This window comes from Falco naumanni, chromosome 1 (genome assembly GCF_017639655.2).
Source record: "Falco naumanni isolate bFalNau1 chromosome 1, bFalNau1.pat, whole genome shotgun sequence".
In the NCBI taxonomy this organism is placed as follows: Eukaryota; Metazoa; Chordata; class Aves; order Falconiformes; family Falconidae; genus Falco; species Falco naumanni.
Window position 1 is genome coordinate 122,289,404 of NC_054054.1, and position 11,100 is coordinate 122,300,503.

General features: G+C 39.2%; 1 protein-coding gene across 1 annotated transcript; it reads right to left on the bottom strand.

The window, feature by feature from the left end:
• Nucleotides 1-3,962: 3,962 nt before the first annotated feature.
• C1H17orf67 (chromosome 1 C17orf67 homolog) lies at nt 3,963-10,688 on the bottom strand. The gene is made up of 4 exons (XM_040581889.1): nt 10,580-10,688; nt 9,803-9,903; nt 6,023-6,162; nt 3,963-4,483 (listed from the first exon to the last, which is right to left on the bottom strand). The coding sequence occupies exons 1-3, from the start codon at nt 10,632-10,634 to the stop codon at nt 6,046-6,048; spliced, it is 273 nt and encodes a 90-aa protein (XP_040437823.1). The 5' UTR covers nt 10,635-10,688; the 3' UTR covers nt 3,963-4,483; nt 6,023-6,045.
• Nucleotides 10,689-11,100: the final 412 nt, after the last annotated feature.

Consider the following 11,100-nt stretch of genomic DNA (forward strand, 5'->3'; position numbering starts at 1 on the left):
CTACTCTTTATAGACCATAAAAGGCTCGGATACCCTTCTGAAGTCCACTCTGATCTCTTTAGTCATCAAAATTAAGTTTTTACTGAGAATTTAAGCTAGTTTCCTACTGCAGTGATCACAAATCCAGTTTCACCCCACAGCTTCAGAAGTTATTTATGCATTCATTCATTCACTAAGACAGAGTAACAAGTCTTCATTCAAAACAAGATTCTAACATTCAAACCAAGGCTGTAACTATTGCAAAAAAAGCCCCAAAGCACTGCAGGAAAACATTTCTGTTCATTTCATTTTGGAGTGTTATAGGCATTTGCTTTGTCTCTGTCTTTCAGGTTCACTTTCAGAAATGCTCCAGAGAAGCAGTACTGTTGTCATGGGCAGAGGGGGACACTCACTTGCTTGGCCTCCATGAGAAGCAAGCAAATGCTGTATCATCTAAAATATGAACTGGTGAGTTTAATTTTGCATTTACCATTACCTTCACCACTGTAGAAGTGCATTTCAAATAAAGCAAGTGCTTAACTTGCTTTGAGTGAAATTTCTGGAAATTCCAGCCTTAGTAAGTAAGGTGAACAGTACTTCTAGTACATGTTCTCCTGAACAGTAAACTGGTCTGGTTGAAGTAGCCCAGTAGTTGAACTGCTGCATTGCTTAGTGGCAATAGTAGAACTGCTTAATATACCGTTTGTCTGACTGTGATAAAATCTTCTAGCCTTGGCCTTGCTGAAGTTGATGCTTTCAAAAATTCCAGCCTTTGTCTCTTTCCCCTGAACAGTTGTGTATTGAAATTACACTTGATATTATTTATCTACTCTTTATAGAGGTGTACTACGTTTCAGGCCCTGGGCACAGTATGCTTTTTCAGTTTGGGTTTGTACAGCACCTAACACAGTCCTTCAAGCTCCTAAAGATAATAAATGTAGTAAGCTAATGTCATGCTGTGAAAAGTGATGTTTTTACCATATAGTAAAATGTCTGCAGATTACATTTTGGGCTTACTGAAGGTAGATCAAATGGGACCTACTCTGAGAGGGAAGAGCTCCTGCAAACACACAAAATTCTTTCTTAGGATCTGTGTTTGCACGGCAGACAGTAAAAAGTCACAAGCCACTACAATGTACTGTGCAGAAATCTTCAACCATTTCTTTCTATGGCATTAATTAAGCGTACTCACATAACCAGGCAGATCCCACACTAACATCCACAGCAGTCTTGGATCCAAAGGGGGAAAAAAATCAGCCATTTGCTAAAGGTCTTTTTTTTTTTTCTTGTACGGTTCAGAGGTGACTTCTTATTTCAATCATCTGAGCTGAACATTTTAGGAGAAGAAGTAAAAACCCAAGAGGGGAGAAGGGGGGATGCAGCATTTGGAATCAAACGGCCGTTGAGGGCTCTGATGCCGTTTATACGCAGAAACAGTGGCATCTAGTGGGCTGTTTTTCAGATCAGAAAAGACAGCAGACACTGAAATATAAAACAAGTGAGCGATTAAAGCCAGTGATACGTTTATATCTTTCACAGATGAAAGATTTTCCCAAGTCTGTTGTAATTCTTTTCTGCAAAAGCATTTGGAAACAAACTATTTTGCCTCCTTTCCCATCTTCAGTATACAACTTTCACAACACTTGTTCTTCCTATTTTCATTATATTAAGCCCTCCCATGGCTTTTGCTTGCAAATTCTAATTACTTAATGTCATATAGACTGTCATAAATCTTCACCCAGTAAGAAAGCTAATGGTTTGTGTGCATGTGCACAAGTCTAGCATTTTCCCCCAAGATGTGACATGGAGAAAAATAAACCTCCAAGTAGTCCTTGAACACACTTGGTCTAGTTCAACTTTGGATGATTTCAAGCACAACATGGCTTTGAAGGAAGGATCTGTGTAAAGGAAGAGAATAAAAATGCAGTAGAGCAGCCACACTAAGGGCTCTGAAAAGAGCTTGATTACATAATTTCTGTAGCTGTAACTAAATATAATGTTTATGCAGTGTTAACTTTTTATGCTAATTAGTATGAGTTTTTTCACTGCTGAGTCATAATAAATGTTTGAGTTAGTTTATTTATACCTGACCCTAAGATCCTGTTCTTTTATTAGTCTGCTGGATTACATGTAAAACTTGTATATATTATATGGACCTACAGAAATGTATAATAAGCAGGGTAAGGGGCTGCAGCATCCGTGGCAGGAGTTTAAAGTAGTCACACTCATGCCTTCCCTCTGTCTTTATACTTCACTGTTTGCCAGTGCTGAGCAAACTTAAAGTCTTCTGTGCTGTCTCTCCCTTGGCTGTCTCTCAGATAGGTTGAAGGGTGTTTCTCTGTTTACTTACAGGGCCCAATTTAATTTGTATGGATGGAGAACTTGGCTGCTTAAATCTAGCAGAAGTGGATGTCTTAAAAAGCAGTATCTTGGCTGCATTCTTCATGATCACAAGATTACAGAGGCACTGATAGGCTTCAGACTAGATTTTTCTTCTTTTCCCTCATAATTTTCTGTTCTCTCTCTTTTTCTTTACACTTTTTTCTCGTTTTATTCTCTGTGTTTCAAACTTTCCTGTGTGATATCTGCTGCTTTTCTGGTCTTGATGTACCAGGAGGTACTTCAATGGTCAGTTCTACTGCAGAAAAAGAAGTGCAGATACTTTTAAGAGAGTTTACTTTTGTAAAGAAGCAGAAGTGCTGGAATTCTAGAAACACTGGTAGTGTTGTTATTTGAATCTGAGGGCAGATACAAGTTGGCTCCTTTCGCCTGACACAAATTGTGACACAAATTGCATTGGCCTGGCACAAATGTGGGCTAAAGACTATTAAGACTACACCAAAATTTTTCCTCTTATGAAGTGGGAGGGAACATGGAACAAGGACCTGGAAGTACTTGACCTTTCTATGTTTCTACTTTTCTCCCTGTAAATTAGACTTAATAATACTTTTCTCTGGAGCTACCTATATGAGATCCTTCAGCCCTAATGCAGAAAAACAAATTTAGAACTAATAAACAGTCTCTATTCCACATGTTTGCTTTAGGATTAGCTCAGTGTTACTGAGGTGGACCTAGAAGCTACTATTTAACCTTACTAGTTATCTAACTCATGACTGAATATAACTAGGTGGGAGTTCTTTTATTTCAGATAAGTACTTAAATCAGTTTTCACTGGGTGGAAGTTGGCACAGTTGGCATTGGCATGAATTTTTCACTGCACAAGAAAAAACAGAGACAGGATTTCACCTAATGACTTTAACTTCAATAGAGATATGCAAATTGATATCTATGTATTGAGAGTAGTATGAGTGAGGCACACAATAGCAGCCTGATTATACATTTTTACACTCCCAGATTTAATCTCTGATTTCATTTTGACAGTAGGGGAAAGCAAGCCTTTGATGCTTTGAGATTTAAATTATTTCCTTGAGTCATCTAGGAAACCTCTTACTGGAAGGAAAGTATACTAAAAGGACTGTTGATCTATTTCAGCTTATCAAATGCCCTTTGCAGCAATAATTACCTTATGCATCTTCATAAAACTGTGGTTTATTTTGCTAGCAGTCCTCAGGCTCTCAGTGTGACTGCAGTGAGGAACTCTGAAAGTTACTTTGGTCCATTCATAACTAATTCTATTGCCATTACGGATCATATAAGAGCCATCAAGACATTATTCATGCTGTTTTGCAGATGTCACATGTTTACCATCTGACTTTACAAGATATTCTATGCTAAGACATAAGTTACCAAGGCATACAGGCAGAAAAGGGATGGCTGGATACATGTGCCTGATCTGGCAGAATCATAAAGGAAAGGGAAAAGTAGTGCAGAGAAACTACAAAATGATTAGACTACACTGCAGTGCTTCCCAGCTGATGATCCTGGGAAGTCCTCTGACATTTCCTTAGGACTTCACAACACCAAGCCTTGCTTCCAGTGATTTTTGTCAGCGTATATTATGGGAGGCAAAGGCCATCTGAAAATGGATTTGAATCAAGCTTTTATTATGAAACAATACATGAAATACTCATCAGGCAATTAAACGTAGATTAGTGTTGCATAAATGTTACGTCTTCATACAATGTTGTTTTTAACCTAGGAAACTGTAATTAAGGATTCCTCCAAAGTCCAGAAAGCTGGCCTTCTCTTCATGCTTATATTCTCCAATTTCCTATGGATCTCTCCCTCCAAGTTCCTTTTGCTTCAGGCAGTCTAAACCTGTACCCTTAAAAAGCATACTGTAGGACTAATCAGTGATTTATTCTTGTCCATACCTCAGAAACTGTGGAAACCCTTGATTGATTTATTCATGCATGCAATCATTACTGGTAGCAAATATATGGTGGTCTATAACATATCTAGCCATTTATAGTTGGAAGTTTTGCTGTATCACTGTATTGCAAAGAGGTTCGGCTCTACAATGAGCATGCAGCCAATGCAGGAATGATCTTGTCCTCTTTAACACAACCGTAATATATATCCTCTTCAGCGCCCATGAAGAGATCTGCAGGAAAAAAAGAAAATATAATTTAAAAAAATGCTGACATTGGCCATACTAATAATGTATAAAGGGCTTCAAACCATTTAAGCACTTTTCTAACATTAATTCTTCACAATTGCCTGTAAGCAGTTATTGTGAAGAAATGCAACAGCTAAGTGAGCCAGCTTTCAACTGTGTCTCAGCTAGAAGATTTTTTTAAAACTGCCAACTTACCTCCCAGGGCTAAGGTCTGGGAATTTTATGGTTTTTGTTTTAAATAAGTTTCAGACCTTTGTCTTATTTTGAATTAACATAGCTCCATCAAAGTCTACCACAACGTCCAGATCTTCAAAGGTATTTAGATATGTACAGGTACAAGTAGATAGCAGAATTTTAAGCAAACTTTCTGCCTCTTGAAACAGATCATCCCTGTCAGACACCATCTCTGTATTCCACTGCTTAAATTCTTTTGAAAGTACAGAGCTAAATTTGCAACTTTTACATTAAAAAGTTAACTGTGAGTGATAGAGCATCACTGTTATGTTGATGATTCAAATTTATCCCAGTTGACAAATTTCATGTCTGCTTAAAGAATGCAAGCAGGAAGGCTTATCCTGTGATAAAAATACACAGATGTAGGTGTATCTTCTTCTTTTGGCATCACAAATAGCTGTTGGGTAATTGGAAGAGTTTATGATTAATACTTATCGTTTACAATCCTATATGCTCCTTACCTCAATACATCATTTTTTTAAATGTAGCGGTAAGTTGATAGTGCGTGCAAAAAACACACAAGGAAAAAAAAAAAGCATGACCATATCACAAACCTAACGTGCATGGGGTACTACTGGGATGTGTCATTTTGTCACTGATTGGCTTGTGAGTAGTGCCTGGTTTCTGAGCTGTGCTTTGGAGTCTATTTTCCAATTGAATTCTGTGATGCATATGATAAACAGAGGCAATAAAGCAAATGATGCTGCCTGTTACACTGATGTTGGAAATCATAAACAGAACTAATAATCTGTGCAACTTCTGTGAAAATGTTCTATGTTAATGTTTACCAGCATGTGTACTAAATAATGAAATCCATTTAAAAAATCAGCAGCTAGCAAATTACTATAGCTGTGATACTGCAGAACAGGCTCAACTCCTAGCAGGTCAGACTGCATCTTAAGTATCTCAAGGATGACAAGATTAATCCTGCCATAGTCCTACTAAGAGTTAAGTGAACAAGTAGAAAACTTAAATAGATGAGTTGGAAAAGGAGGACAAGCAGACAGGAAAGAAACATTAATAAGAATGTTGTGCAGTCACCAACTTACATCCATATAGCAGAGAAATGCATAACCAAATGTCTTACTAACACGAATAGAACTACACTGACACAGCTGATCCTAGGGCACTTATGTTCCCTGCCAGTGCTCTGTTGCCAGGCACCTTTCAGCACAAGGTACTTGCTCCAGCCATTAGTTATTCACTCCTCTTCCAGTTTGTGGCTCTGCCTGTTATGGAGAAAGAAATATGCACCATAAAAAAAAAAAAAATATATATATATATATATACCAGTTGAAAGGTAGACAAAACCATTAGATCGGATGCACTAAATCCCTGTTGCAGTGTGGGTAGCAATGTGGGTTTAACCAGTGTTCAAGGAATTGCTCTTCTGATCTCTGCTCCAAGCGCTGGAGGTAAAGCATATACTCCTATTTAAAGAAAAGAAAAAGTAATTTCATTATGACATTTAAGTCTAATGTCAGGCCAATGAACTAGGAGAATTTTACAGCTTACATAAGAGCAATTAATTTACCCCTTAAAATTATCAAATATAGTGAAATGGTGTTGCTAGTCAGCTTGCTCAACCTAGCAATATGTAGTGAATGATATCACCCAGATCATTAAAGGTGTTGCACCAGAATTTTACAACAATATTTATAAATAAGGAATTCTTCATACACATTTGCATTTCCACACAGAAGCCTTTCTTGGTGCTGAGGGCACAGAAGGATTCTCATAGACAGGTCTGTTGTAGCCTCTTTTGAAAATTGATTCCTGCTGATTAAAAAACATTAACCCCTTATAGGATCATGTGGCAGTACTCTGAAGGCTTCTAATAAGTAGCATGCATGAGCGCTGATTGTGCTTTCTGTGATACATAAAATAATGTGAATTTCCCATACTCCTTTATAGGAGGCTTGGTGTAAGCAACAAGTTATTAAACTAAAGTGGGCCGTGTACCAAAAACTTGACCTTCACAGGACTTTTAAAATGTTACATCCCAGCGCATGTGGGCTGGTAAGCTTTGTGGAAACTAGATTTTGCAAAATAACCCCCCCACTGCTTTGCACAGTAGGCGCCGTAGGAATGGAAGCTGTAGCATAAACCCTTTGTACTGGCCAAGAATTCCCGCTGTCATCCAGTTCTCTGCTCTTTGTGCTGAGCAGAGGGTGACGGGGTACCAGCAGGAAGCATTGGTATCCTGCCTTTTACTGTGCTTTCTCTCCTTGCGGCACAGGGCGACTTGGCTCGAGTCCCCCGTGAGACTGCACTATGAACTTACGGAGAACAGAACTATATGACTGAGAAGATGCAACATGATAAAAAGCAGGGTCTCAGTCAAAGTAAGATTAAAACATGCTGATAACATAAATGATATTTTTAAAATAATCAGAGATGGCAGATCTTGCTGTCTGTAACTGAACAGGCTTTTTGACTGAAACAACACTGTAGAAGTCAAAAAATGTCACAAAGAATTACAAATTAAATTCCCCAGCTCAGCATGATCTGGCCTAGTACAAAAAGCTTTTGCTTAAAATAGATGAACGAAGGTGGGTTCATCCCAGCATTTCATTCTGCTACAAAGAACCCATACAAAATCAGTTTTTCTCCTGCAGACAGCAGTAGAACTGTGCACAGGGATACAGCAGCCATGCACCTTCATTACAGAGAAAGTCTTCATGTTCCACAAGGCAGAAGGGGATAGGTTTTTTTATTGAAAGGTAGTTCCTTTTCTACAGAAAACCTCGACATTTAGTGAGAAAAACAAATACTCTTACATTTGAGGTTTCTTACAGAAAGCCAACATTGCTGTATAGAAAAAAGGAAAAAAAAAAAGAAGGTTGGAATTCCTCAACTGTTTGCTACTAATCACGGTAGGATGGGAAGTGGCAAGGACAGAGCCACAGAAATCAGCCATCAGACACACCTCTAGCCCTAACTCCCTCTGCTCTCCATCTAGAATCATCACCTATCTCAGCTTGGAAGACCCATAAGGATCATCTGGTCCAACTCCCTGCTCCTCACAGGGCTACCTAAAACTAAACCATAGGCTGCGTTGTATGTACACATGTAACTTCTTGCAGTACAGGATATAATTCAATCCAACTTCTCTACTGTTCTATTTATTTTGTATTTAATACATGTTATATTTACTATATAGGATGTTATATAATTGTGGTGGTATATAAAACATAAGCATAGATGGGAGCTGTATTCCTGCTGATTTCTAATTTCTTACCCAGGTGGCCAAGAAGGCAAACAGCATCCTGGCTTGTGTCCGAAACGGCGTGGCCAGCAGGACCGGGGCAGCGACCCTCCCCCTGCACTCGGCCACTGGTGAGGTCACACCTCGAATCCTGGGTTCAGCTTTGGGCCCCTCACTCCAAGGGGGACGCAGAGGGGCTGGAGCGTGTCCAGAGACAGGCAGTGGGGCTGGGGCATGAGTCTGATGGGGAGCAGCTGGGGGAACTGGGGGTGTTTAGTCTGGAGAGGAGGGGGCTCAGGGGGGACAGTACCGCTCCCCACAGCTGCCTGACACGGGCTGTAGGTGGGGGGGGGGGGGGGGGGGGCGGGATCCCTTCTCCCGAGTAACAAGCGACAGGACAAGGGGGAACGGGCTCAGGCTGCAGCGGGAGGTTCAGGTTGGATGTTGGAAACGTTCCTTCCCTGGAAGGGTGGCCCAGCGGTGGAGCAGGCTGCCCAGGGAGCCAAAGCACATAGATGTGGTGCTTAGGGACACGGTTCAGTGGGGGCCTTGGCAGTTCTGGGTTAACAGTTGGAACTGATGATCTTAAAAGTCTTTCCCAACCTACAAGATTCTATGATTCTGGTTTGCAAAAACAAGGCTCATTTAACAGCAGCTTAGAAACCAACCCAGTCCCGAATGCTGTGGGCAGCAGTGAAGCCCGTGCCTCTGGGTTTTGGCTCTGTCGTACAGTCTTCACCGTGCAAGGTGGTTAGCAAGCATGGTGCAGTATCCTTGTGACGGCTTTGATTTGTTGTGGCCTTCACACTCAACAGAGAAACGTGTGCATCGAGAGTGCTGTGTGGCCTGGTGGGTTCTTTTTGGCTGATGTACAATAACCACTGGAAAACCATGAGCTATGTCCACAATCCTGGCACACAGTGAGCTCAATCCTGCCAGGCACATAGCACTCCATGTCCCATGGAGTTCAGAAGTGTTCAGCACCTTGCCGAGCTGAGCACCTCGTATTCATCACACATGCACAATCTATTGTGTGCTTTCTAGCTTCTGTGGGTTTTGCCTCTTCAGAACCATGCAATTTTAGCACAGCTTATTTACTTTGGAAAGAAATAGGCAGTAATTTTAAAATACCATAGGCAGTAATTTTAAAATACCTTAAGCACCTCTTGAGAAGTGCAGAATTATATGTTACATCTTGTCAAAGCAAGTAAAACAGAAAGCTCTTTAATTCTTCTTTTGTTATAATATGATTTAGAAATAAATAAATGTAATTATTGCACGCAAAAACAATTTAGTTGCACTAAAGCTAGCAACTAAAAACTTGTACACTATCATAACAAATCGTCCTATCTGTAGCATTCATAAATAAAGGAATGAAAGTAAGTGATTTTAAAAGCTAGTCGAGAACTACCTCAATCTCCACACTGACCACTGACACCTACATCTCCTTTCTGCCTTGAGTGCAGAATGTACTGTAAGCAGAAGACATTTCCTGTTATTTAGTTTTTCAGGAACAACCTGATGAAATCCACATTTCTATAAATGAAAAGCTACTTTCTTCTCAATAATTTAATCGGCATTTTTAAACCATGATAAATAATTTCCACATTCTGCAAGCGTACGTTTCCTGAGCAATATTCAGCACTTACAGAATGCTACTTAACAGTAATTGAAAGAATGTAAAAAAGCTTTTTTAATATTTTACAGAAGAAGAACTCAGCTGCTTAAAAGGGTGATAATCATAACATATTGCTTGGAATTAAATCTATAGAAATTTAATACTAAGCACAAATGTTTTGGGGATTTTGTTTGGTTTGGGTGTTTTTAAGTTAATGTAATTTAAAAATAAGTATCATCATCACCCTCATTGGCTCATCAGGGAAACCAGCTTTTCTCGGTCTGTCTTCACGACGAGTTCTCAGAATCTGTTTGGCATCTTTTTCAGTCAAAATTGGTGAAGTGTCTAAAGACAGAAAAGCAGAAATCAGTTCTGAAATTACCAAAAAGTTAATATTTGATCTGTCAGTTGTAAAATGAAATGTCTCCAAACCTGATTTTTGTCTATATACAAAGTGTTCTTTCATTACAGCCCCTTCCCAGGGGATACTGCATTCCAGGAGATATGAGTGGAATTTTAAACCATTTTTATACTTGTGCTTTCTCTAGTTCTACCAGTATGAAGCAAACCCTACATATTCATGTTACTCTCTAAAATGAGGAAATATAACAGCACCATCTAACCACTGACATTAGTAACTCTTCCAATTATTTGTTCTTTTCTGTGTTGCTTTACTTAGGATTATTTTTCAAAGTAATGAGTTAGACTTTTGTTGCAAAGGAGAGATTGCATTGAACACTTAGCTTGCAGGACCTTGGTAAAATAATATTAAAATAGTAAGGTAGTAAAATTATTGATTTTACAATAAATGACTACAGTGTGGTAACGCAGAGAGTGAAATACGGAATACAATAGCATGATTGTTAAAAATCAAATCATGGAAAGCATGCAATGCAAAAATAGTTAAGTATCAAAAATTAAACAGGAAGATACTAAAATACGAGGCTGACAAACTAATAGTATTATAATATGCTCTGCAGCTCTACATACGTACACAGGTTTGTTTTATGTAAACTCCTACCTGTAAAAGTGGTCATCAGGACCAAAAAGGAGACAAACACAAGAAATGTCTTCATTTTGATTCTGCTTTCTCTCAGTCTGTTCCAAAATGCGTAACGCTGACTGAGGCATTAGCTTATTTGACGTAGCTACGTCAGTCACAAATGTTTGTTTATGCTTTAACTAATTTGAGCGATAGTATGATTTTGAAGACATCTGGCCTGAAGCTTTGAATTAGGCTATTATCTGCTCACACATTCTCAGCATAACTCTGTTCCTGAGGGAAAGAAAATAGCAGACCTTTTTTCCCACTTCAGGCTTCAGAGTTACACTGGGTATTTAAAATTTGTGAAAACAGAACAGATCACCTTACCTTTAGCGTAGCAAGCAAGAGTTTCGGGTGCCTCAGGTAAACGATTGTTTTTGAAAAGAACCAATTGCTCGTTACTGACCGTTAATCTCAAAGGTGGCTGCAAAGGGGCCCCTTTTGCAAAAATTGTCTCTACTACAGCACAGAAGTAGGTATTAATGTGGTTTTACTCT